The sequence below is a fragment of the Anguilla anguilla genome, chromosome 11, assembly GCF_013347855.1.
Source record: "Anguilla anguilla isolate fAngAng1 chromosome 11, fAngAng1.pri, whole genome shotgun sequence".
Classification (NCBI taxonomy): domain Eukaryota; kingdom Metazoa; phylum Chordata; class Actinopteri; order Anguilliformes; family Anguillidae; genus Anguilla; species Anguilla anguilla.
In genome coordinates this window covers 7,874,876-7,897,039 of record NC_049211.1, presented here as the reverse complement: position 1 = coordinate 7,897,039, position 22,164 = coordinate 7,874,876, and the positions used below count along the sequence as shown (strand labels likewise).

The window sequence follows — 22,164 nt, the reverse complement described above, 5'->3', positions numbered from 1 at the left end:
ACCTGCGCTCTGTAACAAGACCGCTCCAAAATAATGCACTTCTGAACGAGGGGCCAAGCTCGCAAAGCGCCCATACTTTCCCCCTCATTAAAAATACATGGCTTCGGTTTGTTATCGCAGAAGTTTATGGACGTGTGCGTGTGTGTGTGTGCGCGTGTGTGTGTGTGTGTCGTACGAGATGACATTTCCGTACGCGTTGGGTTGTCTCGGATTGTTAAGAATGCTGCTGAATTGAGGTCGATGGAAACCAGCTTCAGTTAATCACCAAAAAACCGTCAAAATAAATAAATGAATGAAAATAGGTGACTCAGACTTTTGATTTTTACATGTATTTTTTTATTTATTTTGTAAACGCAGAATACAATTCTTACCCACATTGGTCCCTTTTCAGACTAGCTTGACACTCAGGCACTAAAAATTGATTGACACTGACGTTAACACTGTGTGCGGGCATAAAAAAAAAAAATGTACACCTGGATTTCTCAGCACACAAAATAACCCGAGCGAGTCTCTCAACATGATCTTCAGCCGTAGTGATAACCAAAATACACAAACGAATACACCAAACTCAACATGATATGCCAAAATCTCCTTTTTTCGTTACAGTGCTCTTATTGGCAGGGTGGGATGAACAGTAACGGTGACCCTACGTGCAAAATTCAGGTCTCCACCCGGGCACGAAAAACAGCTTCCAGTGTATTTATAACAGCAAACAGCAAATAATGAGACGTACTGTAAGGTTAGCATTCCCTCAGGTAAATGCGTGTGGACTACGCAATATCAAAGTATAAGTCCTCCTCAACACATTTACATTAAAGTCCAGTAAAGGTGCACAAGTTGTGAGTGAGCTTCACTGGGGGGGTAGAGAGTGGACAAACGTCAGTCCTTTTGAAACACTGCAAATGAAACCAGTAAAATAAAAAATAAAATAAATCGAGACTGACATTTCACCTTCAAAGATCCCACACCCATTTGGAATTGCCATTGCGTCACCAGAATCCACACCCATACTGGCAGCGTTGCGCCTGAACAGTGTACACCCCTCTCATGCACTTGTCAATGAGCCAGTTTCTACTTTCTGTGCAACAAGCCATGCATTCTTACTACTACTACAGGACAGACAAACCTGACTATAGCATCTAAACACTGGGCTAAAAACAACCATCACAGTGGCCACCAAAAGGTCCCTATTTCTGAACAAAAAATAAGCGATTTATCATTAGCTAAATAAGTTCAGTTTGCATTGACCATTTTGACAAACCAATTTTCCCATTTCTTTTTTTTTTTCTTGCAGCAGAACACTACTCCATGACAAAGCAATAGGTCTTTTACTTTAGAAAAAAAAATGACAGGAGAGTCAGGAGTGGTTGACACTTCACAGAGTTCTAAGATATGCGGTTTTCCCCAAAGAAAAATAAAGTAATAGAAATGTCAATGCATGCCAGCCCCTGATGAGAAGCTAGGCTAGGCGTGTAAATGGTCTTGCTGACAGGCACAAGATTACCTTCTGTAATGCCTGAGCCTTGGTCTTGATGTTCAGCGGTTAAAAAATGTGGAGACATGGATAAATCACTTTGCTCAATTTAAGTACCGAAAAAATATGGAAATATAAATATGTCGGGTAAACCTTCTCATCAAAGCTTCCAAATCTGACCACGTAGCCGTTAGTGTTTCCAGCCCATTACGTTATTCAGTGATGCTAGCCTGGAATTATACTGAGCATCACTGAGAGAAGACACTGTTGGTTTTATGAAAAGCACTACTTAAATAAAAAAAAATAAAAAAGTAGTACCTCTTGCTCCAAACCACAAAAAGACGACCGAGGAGTGATGGATGTTTGCTTATTTTACCATTTACAAGCTGCACATTATTTTTTTCTTTAGATAATAAATCATTCTTTGAACTTTTAAACAATTTTTTTTTTGGTGAAGCCACTGAATACACTCATTATTCCCTTAGATGCGTTTAAAATCCCCTGAAATCTAGAGAAAATGTGCAGTCGTGTGGCTTTGGGAAGAGCAAAGAAACGAGCAAAAACAAAAAAAGATGGGAGTTCTCAGGAGCGCTGCCCGGCTCGGGCTCCTCGGAATCGGGACCCTAAGGCTTGACTGTGGGGGGTGGCGACTCTTTGGCCGGCTGAGGGGCGGGCGGTGCCGCGGAGCTGCTTTCTGCGCGGGTGCTTTTGGGGAGGGGGGCTTTCATGCGCTTGGCCTCGATCTCCCCGCCGTCGTCGAGGCCGTTGCCGTCGCTGTGGCCGTCGCCGTCGGCGCCGGGCCGCTGGGAGCGGGCGCTGAGTGACTGCAGGGAGCGCACCTGCGCCAGACGCCTGTCCAGCTCGCCCTCGCAGGCCCGGAGCAGCGCGGACGTCCTCTCCGCGTCCCAGCCCAGCACCGTCACCATGGCGTCCGCGCCCTCCTTCACCACCATCTGCGCACGGGGGACACGCACGCGTGAGCGCACGAGCGTGTGTGTGCGCACATGGGCGTGTGCGTGTGCATGCACGTGCGCATACACACACACACACGTGTGTACGCCCATACAAAGCCACACACACGTGCGTGCACATACAAACCCACACACACACACACATACGTACACATACAAATGCACGCACGTACACACACACATTCAGTGATAATGGATTAGGAAACGGTTTAATGGTTAATGGTTAGCATGTATTCACCATTACTTATTAAAATTAACTGTTAATTAATCATGGTTAATGAAGGATAATAAGGTAAGAGGACCACTTTAGTGTTTCCTTATTACAAGATCAAATCCTGGCTGTGTTCTTTAAGACTTGAACAAGAAAGACCTGCATGCGCTGAGAAAGCAGAGAGCAGCATTAGGATACCAACCAGGCCTGTAATGCTGTAACGTACATCTCAGTAGTTCAGCATCAGAGAACAATAGAGAATAATTATGTTCTCGTCCATTAAAGTGTTTTCCGCGACCGTGTGCAGTCTTTCCCACTCAATTCTTGAACACAGCCAGACAAAATGCAGTATTTGATAAACTTATGATAAATAAATCTATGTACCCAGGAGGGACCATTTTTAGTTATTGGTCGGTATGAACAAAATGATCGAAATATGGAAAAAGGCTGCTTGAACAGAATGGGCTGCAGTAATTATAATGAAAATGTAAAAAAAATTACACTCTCCTTCAATAAACGTTTTATGGACAAAATCCTATAACCCAAAACTTACTATTTGTCAGACTGTTACTATACAGTATGTGACTGTGAGTCTTGCTCCGTTGAATTGGGAAGTTTGGTTTCTAATCTTACAGAAATTAGAATTCTTACTCCTAAACATGCCATCTAGACCAGGAATTCCCAAGTGTATGCTGGTTTTCATTCCAACCAGTCACAATCCCAGAATTTTAACAACACGTCTTTTTCTTAATTAGGTGCTTTTCATGATTAGAGGGATTATTTTATCCTCTTAAGCCACAGCATGTCAGAACTAGCTATGCGTGCCATAAAGAATAAAATTCCCATGTTTATGTTGTGCTTATTGTATTACGTTGCAAACATTTGCACAACAAAGGTCAAACTTATAATAAAAGACTGAGGGGAATCAGTAGGCTCCTAACTGGTGAAAGTGTGGACACCTGGCCACTAAAACTAACCATCTGGAAGATAATGAAGAATTCAAACACAAAGCAAATGATAATAATGACTCAAACCTGCATTGTGTTCATAAATCTAATGAAATGATTATGAGATTAAACACCAACAACAACAACCTTATTAGAAGCATACTGATTTACCTCTTTCTTTCATTCGACCAAAAAACCTCTTTTTATGTAATTATCTGCAATGTAGCACAATAAGCACAATATCAACATGGGAATTTTATTTTGTGACCACTTCAGACTTAATACGGTGTAAGAGGGTAAATAATCACTCTAAACATGAAAAGCACCTCATTAAGAAAAATTAGTCGCTTGTTAATTAAAATTATTGGTTTGCGATTGTGGTTGGAACAAAAATCAGCATACAAAGGAGACCGCCAGGACCTAGTTTGGGAACCACTGCCCAAGCCCAATTGATTCCCTATTAATACATGTACAGTTTGCCCAAGGTAACATTTTCACATGAGCTGCAGAAGATGTCATGGTTCACTTAACAGCCATTACACCCCTTCAGTGAAGTGAGAGAGAAGCATATTGTAATAACGTAGAGGAGAAAAAAACTATTACTATTACTCAGGAATGCATTCAGGTAATAAACCAAAATGTGAAGGGAAGAAAGTTTCTCTGCAATGCTCCAAGGCTTGCGCATTTTACAGTGAGTTTGTCTTCATTTTATGGTCACCTTACAGAAGTTGGAGACCAAGCTCATTTTAAAAAAGCCATCTGCTGATTTAGGGAAGAAATTTGATATTAGAAAATATTCTACCCCACCACATCAGTCTGCCTGGACACGTCAGATTTTTGGTCCAGATTGCTCTGATCATGAATATGGTCTGGCTTGCTTCAATGTGAAGCAAAAAAAAAAAAAAAAAAACCATTTTGTTTTGCATATGGTCATACATCATTCTGTTAGGGAATGAAAAAGGCAAAGAAGGACAGTGCCACCTTGTGGACAGAATTTGAAAACACACTATTTCTATTCAATTCATCAGTAGGCTAAATAATGCCGTTCAAGGGTAGCCAACTAACTGACTGTGTTAGGAACAATAAGCACAATTTGATTAGCCAGATGACTGATTGATCAGTGAAATCACAGTGGGATTTTAAAGATTAAAGTGTGAACACCTGCTGGTAACAGCAAACGATGGATCCATGCTAATCCAAAGTTTGAAGAGTACTGCGTGACATGCCCACTGGTGAATTCTACTAACCTGAAGCTCTTCGTTTGAGAGGCGGGTTTCAGGGCTGGTTTTCCCCTTCAGGACCATAAGAGTCCTTGCACTGAACACAGAGGAAGAAACCGCCGCCGTTCCGTCTGTCTCCTCCTTATTTTCCTCTCCTGTGGAGCAGAGAGAGAGAGAGAGAGAGAGAGGCAGAGCCGTCTCAATAAAATGGACACTCAGATACATAGCTCAAAAGAAGGGGCCTTTACTTATTTTCAGAAAACTCAGAGGACTGGACACCGTTGACTGTGCATGTTCAAAATTGAGAGAATTGAACTTGACTCTCACAGGACAGTCGTTTTTTTCTTTACAGTGGAATAATAAGAACGAGAAAAAGCCAATGGCAGACGGAAACAAAAGGCTTTAACCTTTACACAGTCGTGGACATTTACATTTTCACTGTTTTTTTAAATACTTCAAACAATGGATCTAACGCTTAAAACGGTTATTCTTTCAAACTCGGCACAGGCCAAATAGAACAAACGGAGACCATGCGCAAGAAACTTAATTTGAATTGCTTCTCTAAATATGTAAATATCCAGCTGTGTTGTCACGCCCCTCTCCCCTTCCTGTCGCCTCGCTCCTCCCAAATAGGTGCGGACCAGCTGCGAGAGGGGACCGGATAATTGGCGGCACCTGCGACGCCGTCTATTTAATTGGCTAGGTGCCAGTTCTCGTTCCCATCTCTTTCCTGCCTCATACCAGACCTTTTGGCCGCGGGTCATGGCGTGGGCTGTGTACATGCTACAACCCTCGTATCATAGCCCTCGTAAATAAACCGTTACTTTTGCCTGCGATCTAACACCGCTCTCAGCGTCATACGTGTTGCGGGTTGCGAGAGCCGCAATCCGTAACGGTACATCGAGGAACAACACTGTCGAACGCACGCGCTCAAACTGAGATTTAGCTCTCCAGACCAGGGCGTCTGCCAAACAAACAAATAATAAATAAATAAATGTAGTTGTGTAAGATGACTGACATGACCTCCGATCAATAGGTGATGTCACATGTGTGCTGATATGCCATTTCCTGCTCCCCTGTCTGAAGCCCCGGCTGTTGTGTAACAAACTGCCATTCATCACTGTCAGGCGTGCAGCCAGCCGTGATTCACTTTCCCCCCAAAACGAGGTGGAATGCAGCAAAATTCGATAACATCTTGTTTCTATCCTCTCCCAACAAAATACGATTATGACTCGGTTTCCTGACAGACTCGGACATTACGCAAAATTTTACCCCTCACTCACTCACTCTCTCTCCCAGAGATCTGAGTTAATTTGTAATTATGTGAAAATTGCCCTCAAAGTAAAAACTTTGGACTTCCAGCGTGAAAAATATGGAAATACATAATGTATCAAAATTATTTTTCAGCTGAGGAAATTCCATTTATTTGGAATGTCATATGTATTGCCATTTCATGAAATTGATGATGAATGATTTTTTTTTTTTTTTTACCAACTCTAATATGCAGACAGGCTCAAACCATACAATAATATTTCCTAACAATTTTGTACTTATTGAATCAAAGACTTCAGTAAGCACAATTTGGAATATTTTAATACAGACATGTAATACAAAAATCAATAAGCACACAATTATCATCTGGATCTGGACATTAGACTCAGTAATGACATGGGACACATTTTTTGCATGATTTAAAATTTTTGTGGTCTACTCAGCGCAACATAATCTCTGCACAACATTTTCAATAGTCTTGGCCCCTGGAGACTTCCCCAATATATAATTCACCAGCTCCATCTGGTGGCCATGCAGAGCAATAACATCTCGGAGTCAAAAAGTTGGATCGCTCTAAATCGGACATGTAGGCCATGTCTGTTTCTGGTTTTCATGCCTCTTGCGTAATTAGCCCCAACGTTAACTTCTGGCCTTAATGATTTAATTATCCCTAAAATTAACCCCATCTGACAATTTAGCTACGTTTCTCGATAAGCTCATGAGTGACAGCCGAAGACTGTTCTGTGTCCTTCAACCGTGATCTAATCTGCACGTGAACCAGTGCAATTGCTTTGTCATCAGGGCCCCTGCTTTCCCCGGTTTTAGCTAGACAACAGTGACAAGACAATGACGCTTCATGGAAAAGTGGTCAACTGCCATAGTCAATCAGCGACTTATTTAAACCAACCAATGCCTTTTCCTGTAGAGAGCAAAAACCTTTTGCTTCAGACATGTCAATTACAGACTGACTTATCTGAAGCAGTTAATGAGACCTCATTCTCCATTCAGCACCGCGCTCTCAGTCTCCGCCTATGAGGTAAAAGGTCGATGCGTGTGATTGGCTGGGCGGCGGCTGCATCTCACCCTCCCGGCCGGCTGATTGGCTGTCCTCCTTCTCCACGGCTTTCAGGTAGAGGCGGAGCAGCTCCTTGGACTGCCTCTCTTCCTCCCGACGGTCCAGCACCCTCTGCAGTGTCTCCTGGAGAGCCTGGGCCTTGCTCTCCCCGAAACCCAGCGCCTCGGCCAGCTCGGGACGGGGCGCGTCCACCAGGGTCTGCAACATACGTCCACACGCCCGTCACATGACCTCCTCTGTGCCGCTGACCCAGGGGACCAAGGATTGACCTTCCCCCTGAAGCTCACAAACTCCAGGTGAGGTTCTGCAGTTCATGAAGCCTCGTGTACCAAAAAGCTAATTTCCCCATTGAAGCCCATTCAGAACTATGAATTTATCCTGACTAAATTATACCATTTTGGACAGTATTTTTAAATTCAAAAGGTTTGTCACACTGAACTAATTGCTCTCCTGGGACTAATTTGTTTTCTGAGCCCCACAGAAGAAGATATCAGAACTTTTTTTCATTCCCATTCATCCCTTCATGTTTAGCTACCCAGTGCACATGCACATCTGGTTCCAAAAAGCCCCACAGTCAAACATGGCGGCCTCCATGAACCGGCTTCATGCGCCAATGGGCAGCTTCCCATAGTTATCCACGGAACCTGTTAACGGTAAGCTTCCCGCAGTTCTAATAACTCAGTGAGCTTAGCACAGTGCACAAAGCACAGTAGACGCTGAGGGCGTGGCCCCAGAACAGGGAGGGGGGGGGAGGGTCGGGAGGGTGGGGGGTGGTACCTGCAGCTCAGCCTCGGAGAACAGTATGATGCTGGCCAGGTCCTGCTTCAGCCTGCCGGCCAGGCTGCGCCAGTCCTCGGCGGCGCTGAACGCGCTGTCCAGCACGTCCTCGTCCAGCACGCGGGACTCCCTGGTCAGCCAGGCCGTGCCGCCATCGACTGCGGGGAGGCACACGGGCAGTGAGGGGAAAACCACGCGGTGTAATGAGGAGCAGCCGCCACCGGGCGGCTTACTTCAGTTTTAGTTACTCACTCATTCTGCCTTTATCTAGCGCGCATCACAGATAGATCTGCAGATACATGCAGACCAGAACACGGGGCAAAGCACAGCATACGAACACAACGCTAGTACAGATAACTGAGTTCAAAGTGTGGCGATTGCCTCCTGCGGTGAAAGAAAGCCGCTTTCACCCGCCAAATGATGTGCTTTTCACTATTGATCAAGGAGAGTGGGAGGTGCACACCTGTCACATTGTCAGTATAAAACCAGGGAAGGGCTCATCACACACTTCCTCCATGTTTTCCTCTCTTGGTAGAGATAGTTTTTGATCATTAGAGAGTGTTTGGGACCCAGAAGACTGAGTGGCATACTAAACTAAGGGCTCTTTCCAATTGCTGATTTTACCCCCTTGTATCCTTTCCATGTGTCCTTTCCTTGCTTCCTTTGCTCCACCCATCGGAGGACACAAGCAAAGGAAGCAAGGAAAGGACGCAAGGATGGAGGGATCAAGGAAAGGTGTATAAGGGCAAATGGAACGTCCTTGTTCAGTCCAGCGTCAGTTTAAAGCCACGTAAATTACAGACGTGGCAGATGGGGAGATGTGGATCCACAGGTTGATAATTTATACGTCACACGTTCTGAAAAAATACTTCTGCAAAGGATGCACTCGTGCCTCCTTGCTCAAGCATCCTTCGGAAGCCTCCTAACTCCTAGCTCCTTCAAGGAGCATTTAACAGGCTGGAAAGAGCTCCAGGACCCAGAATAGGCCCCTGCTGTCTTCCTAACTTCCGAAAAACACAGGCAGAGTTGGTGCTTTTGTCAAATATTTACAACAGGTGTTGGGACTCATTTTTTAAATGATTCTAACCCCCCCCTACATACACACACGCGCACACACACACACACACACACACAAACACACACACACACGCACACACGCACGCACAGCCACATCGCAGCCGAGTGAGAGGATGTTTCATATTTATAAATGCCTCGGGGAGCGATACATAATTCATAACATCTCAGGATGGTGCTCCTCTTGATTAGGTTGTCACTCAAGAAAATTTCAAAGTCAAAAAGAAAATTTAATTCGCACCTCATCCCCCCTCAACCAGATGATTTCTCATCCGCACTTTGATGTGATTATTGTGTTTTTTTTTGCGCGGCCCTGTTGACGTCTCCTGAACGCAAACAGAAGCCCGCGCGACGATACAGACACTCAAATTACATTTATGGAAATTATTTCTCTACATACAACGAGAGGGGTTTATTGTGCATCAGCAACGACTTAATGCCTTTGTCTTTCCGACCAGAGTGACACTGGGAATTACGGGTCCAAAGCAATTACTGTCTATCAGTGTAAAAAAGTAAATCTGTTTAGGGCAGTATGCGGTGTAGTGGTCCGAGCATTGAGTTATGGACCTACAGACTGCGGTAGACTACCGTGTACTACTTAAGAGCCACCGCAGTCTTTCTCTGAATCGGGTTACTTAAGCAATAAAACATCCACCCATCGGCACGAGCGGTATGGAACTGCGTAGCACAGGTTTCAATTCGCGGAGACGAAAAACCTTGTAATGTGACCCAGATTTCGATCACAGACATTATCCTGACAATATTCACCAGCATACACACGCATCTCACGCTCAGTAAAAACGAGCTGTGTCACCCCTGAAGAGCTGGATCTGGGACACGGGCATGTTCAGCTAGGGAACTCCTTCTCAAAGCAGTCACATGCCCCGTGGTCCAGGATCCCATCCCAAACGTGCTCGTGACACTTGTGACTGGCAGTCCAGTAGGGTGCTCTGCTACATCGCCCAAGAAAAGGAAGGTTTTGGGGAATCCTTATCTCACTGCTGAAGAGTAGGAATGTCCAATCTTATCAGAAACGGGCTGGTGCGGGTGCAGGTTTTTTGTTCTAGCCCAGCGCTACCTGTCTGAAGCCTGTCTGAACCTGCGGAGCAAGAAGTCTACTCCTCTGCTGCAGGGACTCAGCAGCTCAGCTGCTGGACTGCAGAGGGAACAGAAATCTGGGACTGGCAGTATCTGCCTAAAACGGTATGTAATTCAAGTCCTCTCCAAAACTGGCAGTTGGACGGATGCCTCAGCTGTGGGACAAGCACTCCAGTCTGGTTTTATTTAGGAAAATAGGTTGTAGCGCCTGTTTCTTGCGATCCAACGTTAAAACCCAACACGCTGTAAAACAGAATTCCCAGGACTGCATCTAATCTTACGTGTTAATAGTAAATAACAAATCTCCAGTCAATAGTCAAGCTTTAATTGTGTTGTTGGGCGGATTACTGGACTTACTTTTAGTGGTGGGGGCCCACTTCTCTTTATCGTGCAAAAGCATAAATTTGGTGTGAGTGGGTAAGCACAGGAAATAGGCGTCATCTTCCACAATGGTCCCGTCCTCCTCTAGCACCACTGTGACTGGGGTCGCGGGGTCGAAGCCCAAGGACTCAACGCCTGCAGGTGGAGTAGCAACAGTGAGTTCAGTTAAACTTCGGCAAAATCATTTAGGAGAACAATGAGGAAAATAGACACAAGTGTGTAAGACTTTCTTCCACTTTTCTGACACTTGGGGCATAATAATTACATAACTTCCTGATAGGAATGTTGGTTTACCAAGCCACATCAGTTCAGGTCAATACACGCTTCATACTGCAGGCAGTGATAAACTGGTTGCAAGATTTGTATATAGTCCAACATTAAAAAAAGCTATTCAACAAAAACATAAAGTTCAAATAAATAAATAAATTAACTTGTTCAAATACATCAGTCAGACACATTCAGAAGATACAAATGGCTTAAGCGTTCCATCAAAGCAAATGTTCAGAAACAAAAAAAAATACACCGAACAAGGCCTAATTTTTTTTTCTTTATCTGCTAAAACTTTATTACCCTATTAACAATTACAGAGGACTGTATAAATTTTTATTTCTTCATAAATAAACTTTGTAGCCTGTACTCTTTTTAAAGTATAGGCTACAAATTATTTGTATCTCGTCATATTTTAGTTCAGACATTTGTATAGATAGGATTAAAGGACAACGCCTGGTTGGCAACATTCTTAGAATGAAAAGGGGCGCATAACTTCGAAAGCTCATCTGTCAAACTCGCTCCCGGCATGCCTGTGCACGTGAAAGCGACTGCGCGGAATTCCAGGTGTTGTTATCCACATTTGCGTACTGGTACACTACATATGAAACTGTACGTGACACATTATTTTGACTTCATAACTTGAGATGAATCGCGTTAAGAAATCCTAAGCATTTTAAGAGTTGCTAACAATGTAGCTACGAGACCTCAGGGTTCCTATACGCTTTTTTACATGCTGATCCTTTATCACATGGGCGGCTAAAGCAATTCGTAGAGCCCCACACATTATCCGATCCTCAGTACATGTATATCGGAAATTCAGCGCTGGAACAAGGTGGATCGAAACTAGCCGAATGCTTCCCTTATTGTGTCCAGCCTTGTAGAATGAATGAGTTTAGCAGAATGTCGTTATTATTTAAAGTGCGATGTAGCTACATAGTACAACGAATATGTAGGCTACCACTTACCTTTCTCTTTCAGTTGATCCAAACATTGAACCACTAAACCATACGATTTTTGACGAGTGTAGTTGCAGACTTTGCAAGGTTTCAATTCTGACATTACGATGTTATCTAAATTAGACTATCAATGGCAAGTAACAAGAAAAAAGATGTTTGTTACAAAATGGAAACATTCAAAAACCATTAGCTGCAGACACTGTTTCCATCAAATACTTCAGTCCTTGCGACGCAGAGATGGTGTGGACTTCTGGGAAGTGTAGTGTAGGCTACATGAGGGAGGCTAAACTTAAAAGAAATGGAACAGGTGGTGTGCAAAATATTGGAAAAAAATTCAAAACAATTGATATTTATGGGATCACACAAGCTGTTCGTTTATCGTCGCAAACATTAATAAAAAATATAGTACTCCTACAAGAAAATTCGTTACTGCGGGCCAATAAAAACACTGCAAATGTAAAGTTTTATTGAAGCAAACCGAGCAAGACCCGTCGCTGGATTCTTGTAGATATAGGGTGGAGCCTATCGAGATTATGAAAATTGTGAACTTTCAAGAAAGCTTTTGTCTGGACTTCATTTTATTGATTGTTAATTTGTGGTTTCTTCAGATGCGTTTCGTAATCTAAAATACTATTGTCCGTTATTTTTAATAGCAATTTAAACCCTTTTCAAACTCCTAGAGAGGCTCAAACTGTATAGTTTGGATTCTCCTGACGCGAGGCTGAACGCTCTAGAGAGTTTGCTAGAAAGTTAGCTGTCTCGTAGTCCGTACGAAATCTTTGGTAGAACGAGCGGTTGCTCTTCTTTTCATTAATGTGCCTTGCACAGCCCAGAGTAGTCGATCTAGGGGATGGGAAGGTCTGTACAGGCTGGAAAAAATGGCATCTTCTGAGCAACCTGAACAACAGACACAGGTTACATTTCAACGCTTTAATTCCGCTTTCTCTCACTATTAAGTCGTACATATTGTTTCGGCCCATCCTTTGCAAAGGGTATCTCACCACGGGGAAACAAGGGCAGTACTGGCGTTTTGTTGGTGTGCAAAAGTTCAGACGGTTTCTTCTCCAGTTTTGTCCCTTGACAGGTGCAGGCCAAATACCTTTGCAAAACATTTCTACCGGTGTGTTAATAGCTGTGTCTCGGTTCTTTTTAAACGCGAAGAGGAATCTAGTTGTATAGATAATGCAACATGCGCGCTTTAGCCGAAATTTCTTGTTCTGGGGTGCAAATACATCGAAGCATGTGACATAATATGAAGCTAGCAAGCTGACCTGCTGTAAGTGCCGCAGTCGATATTGTGAACAAAACAACGGGGAAGCCTTTCTTTTTGGTGCAAAATTTCCCCGCATTTCGACAGAATAATTTTATTAATAGACGTTTTGTTGGAAACCTTGTCAACGAGTATTGGCAAACTCAATTAGCTGTGCAAGCGGTTTCATTGTTTGTGCAGACTCACGAGTTTCCTCCCAACTTTACGGCGGCTATATAGCTAGCTAACAAGCTAATCCAGAAGGGTCAAATTAACCAAGTCGAAATACTAATTGTCCTCTTGAACGATTTTTTCGTAGATTACGTCAGTAATTTCAACGAAAACGTCATCATTTTGCGGGTTGATTGAACAACGTGAATTAATTCTCATTCTTTTGCGATTCGGAATACTCCAGGACTGGCATGCCAGTTAGACTACGCGTTTCAAGTTTTTTTGGCCCCCGCTTGATGTGGTCCATATCCTGCAGACAGTACACTTAATAACTTTAAAGTAGGCCTGTATGAAAGCACACATCCGTCCACATATTTCCCGGCTGAAAATGGCAATACAACTGTAAAACTACGAATGAAGCTGTTTCTGCCTATGGTGTCCTACCGTATATGGCATTGATTTTTGTTTATGCTTTTTTTTTTTTTTTTAGCGTTTGTGATTATACAAGAAAGATATGTATTCGTATTTGACTTTTTTTGGCCTAAAACATAGTTCTAGATATTTTCTGCCCATTTAAGCTATAACTTCCTGCACTGTTCACTGAAGTGTTGAAGCTCAGATGTATTTGTTGTCAGATGTTTTTAAGAGGGGGAGCATTATGAATTACAGGGCATTTGAATGTGTAATCAAGCTTATAGACTAGTATATTCCTTGGGGTCAGTGCAAGATAATGGAGAGAGAACTGGGCTTGCAACTCAAATGTGTGTTCGATTCCAAGCTGGATTACTGGCATTATACTGTACCCTTGGGCTAGGTAGGGTACTTAACCTGAATATCTTGAAGAAAAAATCCAACTGTATAAATGGAGTGTAGATAAAAAAAAGTAATCTTTGTAAGTCACTCTGGATGGTAGCATCTCTTAAATGCACAAATGTAAATATAGCTGCTTTAAAAAACTTCTATGTGACACTAATACCATATTTACATTATGAAATACAATACTGTATGTATGTATGTACTGTCCATGTTCTGTAAGCCCTGTTTTCACGCAGCTGTGTTGCAAAAATTCACGCGTTAAATTTAAAACTACCGTTCGGCTATTGTGCACGTGCAATTTGTGAACATGTTTGTGTAATCGGGCTGTATGAACTTCATAGTCCTCCTTATGTAGTAGCCTACTTTAAATTCGAAGTGCTGTAAAAGAACAGTGCATGAAAAAAACCCTGTTATTTTAACAGTTATTATTAAAACGTTATTTTCATAAGCATGTTTTAAAGGCTCAAGCTATCACTCTGACGTACAGTCAGATTGTTGGCTGTGTCTTTCTATGGGTGGTGTTCTTCCAATTCATTTGGTTGTATCAAGAGATCCCATCCCTCGGAATGTCATTTTTGTTCCTAGACTGAAGTTAGTCATGTCCTCTGAATGACTGATGTCTATTGCGTAACACTAACTCTTAGGGAAATATTTACATAAAGTTGATCTTTGACTGGCGATTGTAAGACTGTTGGGTCGGCAGGTTAATGCTTAGCGTATTGGTCTTTTCCTGATTGTGATGTCAGCATGGTGGTATGTCCTGTTTTGCGAGGAAGACCTGATGTAGAATTGGAGCATGCTGTACGGATTCGGCTATGCTATGCAAAGCGTTGTGTCGGTCCTCCTTATACAGTGTGTATAGAACTAAATCTGAAAAGTGTAAAGACTGCACCAGTTATTCGTCAGCAAAAGCAAGGCATTAGAAACCGTAAGGTATGAAGAAATGGCGAAAGTAATGGCCTGAACATTGAAAATGCTAGCCTACCCTTCAGAGGAGAGGCCTGTCACTCACTGATCTTGAGTAGCTATCCATACTCTACACATAAAAAAAATAAATAAATAAATTAGGCCTACTAGACATAATTTTGAGGCAGCCGAGATCTCATTCTGGAAAATAAGTGCGTTTCTCACAACTCGTGTATTTTCGTAAAAATGTGAGCCAGGCTGGAGTCGCAAAAATGCATGGATGGCTCCATTAGTTTTCTATTTTATGCGTTCGCTTTGAGTTTGTTGCAGTGAGGGTCTAATGGCGTATATGCGCAGTTGTCTTTGATGTATTAAGCACTTTACATTGCAATGGCAGTAATATATATTTTTTAGATTTTGCTCAAAATGAACTGTCTGTGATCCTTCTTTTTAAATTTTCTTTTCCCTATTACCTGTCCCAGACTGCCAGTTTTTTATTTGTGTTGAAGAGAGAAATGCATCATGGGGGATTGTGTTTTAGTTAGAGAAACATCAAGTTGCCATGATTATATCTTTTAGCTTGAATAATTGTCATATTTGCGAATAATTTGCAGGCCTGCATGCTGCTGAATTTGCACTGCAATAAGGATGAAGTCAAATATATTACAAAACTGATTATAGGTCCGAGAAACCCAGTGTAAAATACTGTATTTCATAGATTGCATATAACTGCTCATATTCTGGATAAATTTGTTCCACAGCAGATTTCCTTCCTGTGCTAAATGTAAAACAGGAGGTTGGCATCTACAGTACGTCTGCTGCTTCTGGAAATGGCCAATGACTGACTACTTTTGGAAAGTAATTTTAAGGGATATTCCTGCTTAAACTTCTGAGTGAAGAAATATCCCTGGACTGTACTAATCTCAAACTCGTACAAAAATAGGGTTTTCTTGGGAAGTGTATGTAGTTTAATTGCACTGAGGGCAAACCCCCCTACTTTTGTGCAATGGTATAGCCTAGGCTATAGTTTTAAAGGTCGTGCCCATGGAGCGGTTGTGTGCCAGATTAAAGAGACACTGATTACAAGTCTACTGAGGTCTGGGGTCCATCGCTGAAATACTTTCCTAATGAATTAGTCCCTCTACTACAAAGGGGATGGAATATGGAGTGCTGCTTCCCATAGATGTCTGTAAATGGTTGCTGGTCTGTATTTATTATGGGATATTCATATTAAGTCTGGTTGCTGTCTGCGTACAAGCAGATGTAATGAAGGTCACGTGTGTGTCTCTACCGCGCTGAGCGATGTGCCTGAGGCCTAAGAAATTATGACTATTATTGCTACTTCATATTAAAATATTACTGTTTTTTTCTGCTGCTGTGAATTTGAATCGGATGTACATTGAGCTGTGCTTCGTGAAACCCCACACTGATAAAACTGAATAAAATTTTTATTATAAAATTGATTATGGGTAGATTTCTCCGTTAAGCCCACCAGGAACCAGCCGGATGAGGGCAGCTGTAATTGGCTGATGAGTGATGTCATAACCCAGAGTCTAGCGGGTGATTTCTGGGCTGTAGGGCTCAGTCTGCAGCCGTCACAACGCACATCCTCCAGAGACCCTTTCTCCTGCCATATGATGGAGGATGAAATTCTGTTTGTTGTGCTGATTATTACTCTGATATGAATGAAGCCCTTGGTTTTTTTTTTTTTGTTTTAAAGAAAAAGATTGCTGCTATTGATGTTGATTAGGCCTATATGTAGATGTAGATCCACATGCACAGTGCAGCACATCACAATAGCTGTTTGTGAGCGTGTTATCATTGATGATGTATTAGCCCATAGCTGCCTAGCCAGAATGTGGCTAATGTTTATTAAAGGAGCACACATACCCAATTAGAATGGCTGTGTGCTGCCAGCCCTGGCTGCTGCTGTTCTGCTGTAGTTTTGGGTCCTGCTCATCAGTTCTCTGCTCTCTTGTAGCACCACTAACTCATTGAGGGAAACAATATGCTGTCCATTAGGTGGTAAATATCGACAGCAGACGTTTTCATTAGTGTCTTGGCAGTCGTTATGAACTGTCTGTCGAGAGTAATCGTTTTGGGGTACATCTTCATATCGCCTGTGCTTCATCTGTGATACTTTTTTATTCATTAAAAAAAAAGTTTTAATGAAAAAAAAAAAAAAACTCCCCAGTTGTGCCTCGTGGATGACTGCTGTACCCCCCCAACCTCCACAAAACACTGGTCTGTTATAGGTAGGAAAGGGGCTGCGCGTGACTCTTGGCCTTGTAGCCGCGACGCAGGAAGCAAACTACACTTTGTTGTACGTCGCTCTGGATAAGAGCATCTGCCAAATGCCTGTAATGTAATGTAACTTTGGCTGACTTATATTCCTCTTCACGCTGGCGTGATAAAGCCAGCCGTGTCCTGCCGCTGTGGACCGAGGGCTCCCAGTCTCCATCGAACGCAGGAATTACTCAGGCTTGAGTCCGCTACGTCTGCGTCGGGGCATCTCAAACTCTAGTCCCGGGGGGTTGCTCTGTCCGCCCATTTTTGTTGCGTTTCGGCACTTGCGTGCTCGATCGGGGCCGTCGGTCAGCTGGAGAATCCCCCACGTCGTCTGCCTGTGGTCAAAACTGGCTGTGTCGGTCGAAGGAACCCACAAAGCAAGCAGACACCGCTGCGCTCCAGGGTGGTAGTTTGAGATTCCTGGATTAAGCTATGAGCTTCCAGCTGACCTTGCAGACTGGCCCGGCTGGCAGCCCCCCCGCCGTCCAGGTGATTTTGAGAAGGCTCAGCCCTGTTATTAATGAGAACCCTTACCTCACGCCCGTGGGATTTCATCTTCGCCCGTTGCCGTGTTGACGCGAGTTGTTGTCGTCGTCGATGAATAAATAAGTAAACAAACAAAATGACAGTGTTTGACTGAATCCGCATGCGTGTCTGGCGTGCTGGCGGGCAGACGCTGATGTTGTCATGACGGCGTAGAGTTAGCAGGCCTTCTCCCTCCCCAGTGGCCTGGACAATGGGCTAGCGTACTGCGGTACGCTAGGTCGCCCAGCACACGGTGGACTGGGGGTCAGCTTTGAACAGAAACACCTGAGGCCTACCTGCGCTGTCACTCACTTGAGCGCAGAGGTCATAGATACGATCACTTAATACAGTAAAACGCAAGGTCACTGATACTGTCAGTCATGGCCAATTAATTAAAAGTTAAATGTTTAATTTAGCTAAGGCTAGCCCATATTTAATGTAAAACCTGACATTTCATTTATGTAAACATCTTTGTCAGAGGTAAATGTTCCAGTGCTTTTGTAAGCTTTGATAAAAGCTGATGTATATTGCATCTATTAAATATAAATCTGTTATATTTTAAGTTTCATATCAGTGAAAATAGAAAAAGTAATAAAACACAATGTTTTATTTCCCTTTATATCCCCTGAGCAATATTTGCCATCTTCACATTACCTGATTTGGAATAACCCACTGCTTCTGTAATTCAGTGTTTATTCTATAAGGCATGAAAGGTCTCTGTAACTGAATCAGAGTACTTTTGTACCAGATAAAAAAATAAATAAATAAATAAAAAAAGAATTCCAAAGTTGATAAGTATCAAGTGATAGTGATTTAAAAAAAAAAAATCAGTTGAACAGGCAGACTGTTTTTTTTTTCCATCAGGGAAAGCCCAAAAGCTTTTACCTCTTGTGGAAAAAACCTGAACGGTTTAAGTGGAACATTCTGGAAGTGATATTTTCCCGTAAAGATATCAGACTGAACCACTCCATTTTGATCGCTGCAGGAAGCCCAATTAGGCAAACTCATTTTATTCTGGAAATGTAAATACCCGAGAGATAGCAATTTACCTGCCCACATGGTTAATTTTAGCTATTGGCGTATTTGTCTTCAACAAACACTCGATGCATGCGTCTGAAATTGATTCCGAACCTCCAGCCCTATGCCACACAGCGTCTAATCAGTCATCAACCTGGTGGGAGGCAGAAAACAAACATCTTATCCAAACACAGTGTCTTTGAGATTTAGCAAAGTAAATCACCCCGTTTCATATGCAGCAACAAAAACAAAAATGAATGTACAGATTTAACAACTGTATTTCCTGATTGTGGATAAAGATGCAGGTAAAAACCTGTGTACTATATCAGTGGTGTGTGCTGTGCAATATTCCCACTTAAATAACACTTGTGGACATAATGCGTTATTACTAGGTAAAATTATGGGTGCCACAACTCTTGAGGTTGCAGGATCTCTTTCCAGGTAGGGCCCCAGCATTTTACATTTACGCAGGGTATGTTGCTCCTGTAAATATTTAACTGTATAAATGGATTGTATGTAATAGAATGTGAGCTGTGCATATTGATTTAGATAAGGCTGTGTGCTAAATGCCTGAATGTGTGGTGTGTACAAGGCTTTGTGGTGGTTGGTGGAGAAGGCTGTGTCTCCAATCTATGGAACTTTGACTTCCAACAGCAAGGCGCAAAGAATTTGAACGATTTCAATTTTCTTTCCATTAGAGCAGGGTTTGGCGCCTAAACCGGTATTGTAACACAATTCAGTATAAACAAAGAGTATTTTGTTGTGATGGGAGCTTCCCTTGCAGTGCTGCTGGGTGGCTCGTCTTGTTAAGGCACTGTTCCAGTGCATGGATGGGCCCCACGCTCTGGTGTCTGTTAAGGCACTATTCCAGTGTATGGATGGGGCCCACGGTCTTTTTGGGTCCATTTTGCATTGCGTGCAAGCCATTGCAGGTTATGAAATTGTATAAATTCTCAGCTGCGTCACTTTCCTATGATAGCAAAATGACCCTCACGTCACTTTTCTGACAACAGCAGCCTCTACAGGGTATGAATTGTGCAGTTGTCACCCTGGGAAGGAGAGCTAATACCAGCTAGTTTGACAAGATCTCATTGCGCACCAGCGGCACCTGCTGGTCAGTCTCGTCCTACACATGAAGTATCTTCCTGTGACTGAAGTCTGTGTGAGCCTGTCTTGCTTGCTTTAGTGGAGCAAACATGCTCGTCTGTACCTGAGTATAGCCTATGTTTCGGTCTCACTTTTCTTTGCCAGGAATATCATGGTGGGTGATTTCCCAAAATATGGAAGATAACAACAGTTGGTGAATTCACGCAAAAATTGTGTGCTTAGTTTAATTTTTAGGGCAATGCTTGTGTTCAAGCAAATTTGGAAGGAAATTACTGGAAAAAAATAAAAATAGTCTTGGAGGCGGTCTCTATCAGCAGGACAGAGTATGGCTGCTGGAAATGTTTGCAGTCGATTTGCTGTCTTCTGCTGCCATCACCTAATTTGCATGTGTGCATACGAAAACGAGTGTGAACAGCAGGACAACCAAACCGGATATGAAGAAACCTCTGTGCAAACGTATCAGTGGCCGTTTGAAACCTGTGACCCCCCCCCCCAATGATTGATACAGCTATTAATTATTCAGTTATTGTTCCGTAACGCCGCCTGCAATCTCTCGGTAAAACTGCAGTACGGCTCCTCTCCCCTCGCTTCCATCTTGGGTTTCGGGCTTCTCTGCGCCACCGTTGATAATTTGCCCCCCTCACCCCAGCGTTTGCAACCCGAGTGGTAGCACGGGGCAGAAGAACACTTGAGAAGGCCTCCGGCTGCCGTGGCCTTTCTGTCTGCGGTCGTGTTTCCCTCTTCTGCGCTGCAGCCGGGACACGATAATCAGGTTCATGACTGAAATCTGACAAGTTGGTGAAATCAAAGACACCACCTTCGCCCCCACGTGCAGGCAAAAACATCCAGCTGCGGTCAGGCTGGAGAGGGTTTGAGTGGCTGGTGCTATAGGCCTAGAACAAGGGAGAGTTACTGTGATATGGAGAAGTGTTTGAGCAGCACACAACTCACTGGTGCTATAGTACAGGGAAGGGTTACTGTGATATGGAGAAGCGTTTGAGAGGCCCAGAACCTGGTTGTACTATAGTACAGGGGAGAGTTAGTGTGATATGGAGAAGCGTTTGAGAGGCCCAGAACCTGTTTGTACTATAGTACAGGGGAGAGTTACTGTGATATGGAGAAGTGTTTGAGAGGCCCAGAACCTGGTTGTACTATAGTACAGGGGAGAGTTACTGTGATATGGAGAAGTGTTTGAGAGGCCCAGAACTTGCTGGTGCTGTTAGGGTTGTGTTCCTGTGGTATGGAGAAGCGTTTGAGCAGCCCAGGAGCTGGTGCTATAGTACAGGGTAGGGTTCCTGTGGTATGGAGAAGCGTTTGAGCAGCCCAGGAGCTGGTGCTATAGTACAGGGGAGGATTACTGTGATATGGAGAAGTGTTTGAGAGGCCCAGAACCTGGTCGTACTATAGTAGAGGGTAGGGTTCCTGTGGTATGGAGAAGCGTTTGAGCAGCCCAGGAGCTGGTGCTATAGTACAGGGGAGAGTTACTGTGGTATGGAGGCACCCTTGTGGCAGCCATTTTTCTGTTTATCTTCCATTTTGAGTTCTTCTCCCTGCAGCAGAATCCCCATAATGCCTATTCCCATAATGGATCCTGTTAACAATGCTATAGCACGGGACCAGGGCAGTGTGGTAGTAAACATTATGGCTGGGATTGTGTAGGTCTGGGTTTCTCTGCTCAGCCACTCAAACCTAATCCTAAAGCGTTCAAAGAATCTCGGGCTGCTGCAGTGTAGGGTATGGCCCGTAGGAGGTCGTTGGGCATTTATGTGCAGGGTGCTTATGGATTGTTATGAGGTTGCCAGGGCGATCGCTCAATTCGACAGGGGCAGTGGCTCTTCCTCTGTTCGCACAATGGAGTCAGATGGGATTTAAAAAAAAAAAAAACAACTTCTGTATGTAATTCTGGGTTCACCTGCGATTTGCGCTCCCCAGACAATATCTAGTGTCAGTGGCAGTGCGCCGTGGGGACTGTTACTAGGATACAGGCCCGGGACCAGGCCCTTGGGGCAGACGCAGCCTGTTGTGCGCAGAACAATATTGCACAGATTACATCTGTGTGTCTGTGCTGCTAACAACGTTAAGATGTCATTCACAAAATTTGGGCCGCAGTGCCGGCCCTCCCCCACTGACTGCCGGGCCCTCGATGGCCCTGTGACGTGACTCAAGTTCTCATTCTGCTTTCACCTGTCTTGGTCTCTTTTAAATTTATATTTAGTGATTATGCTGTTTATTAGTAGCATGTGAACCTAAAAAATGAGCATACATATTTCACACACCGTAAAAGCACTGAGCTCGTTATGCTGCCTAGTGTATTATAAATGTTGTGTGTAGATAGTTTCATCATAGAAGATGTACACA

The 22,164-nt window shown here is 43.4% G+C and overlaps 2 protein-coding genes across 4 annotated transcripts in view; one reads left to right on the top strand and one right to left on the bottom strand.

The window, feature by feature from the left end:
* Window positions 1–338: 338 nt before the first annotated feature.
* dffa (DNA fragmentation factor, alpha polypeptide) lies at window positions 339–12,203 on the bottom strand. The gene is made up of 6 exons (XM_035382052.1): window positions 11,736–12,203; window positions 10,477–10,635; window positions 7,948–8,105; window positions 7,179–7,368; window positions 4,851–4,978; window positions 339–2,427 (listed from the first exon to the last, which is right to left on the bottom strand). The coding sequence occupies exons 1-6, from the start codon at window positions 11,827–11,829 to the stop codon at window positions 2,098–2,100; spliced, it is 1,059 nt and encodes a 352-aa protein (XP_035237943.1). The 5' UTR covers window positions 11,830–12,203; the 3' UTR covers window positions 339–2,097.
* A 282-nt stretch (window positions 12,204–12,485) lies between these two features.
* pex14 (peroxisomal biogenesis factor 14) overlaps window positions 12,486–22,164 on the top strand; it is an 84,645-nt gene continuing 74,966 nt past the window's right edge. For 2 of the 3 annotated variants that reach the window (XM_035382050.1, XM_035382049.1), the window contains exon 1: window positions 12,486–12,640. In XM_035382050.1, coding sequence (XP_035237941.1) covers window positions 12,605–12,640 — 36 coding nt within the window. In that variant the 5' untranslated portion in view covers window positions 12,486–12,604. Of the gene's footprint in view, window positions 12,641–12,700; window positions 12,811–22,164 lie in introns of those variants that run through there. The other variant, XM_035382051.1, reaches the window with a different exon arrangement.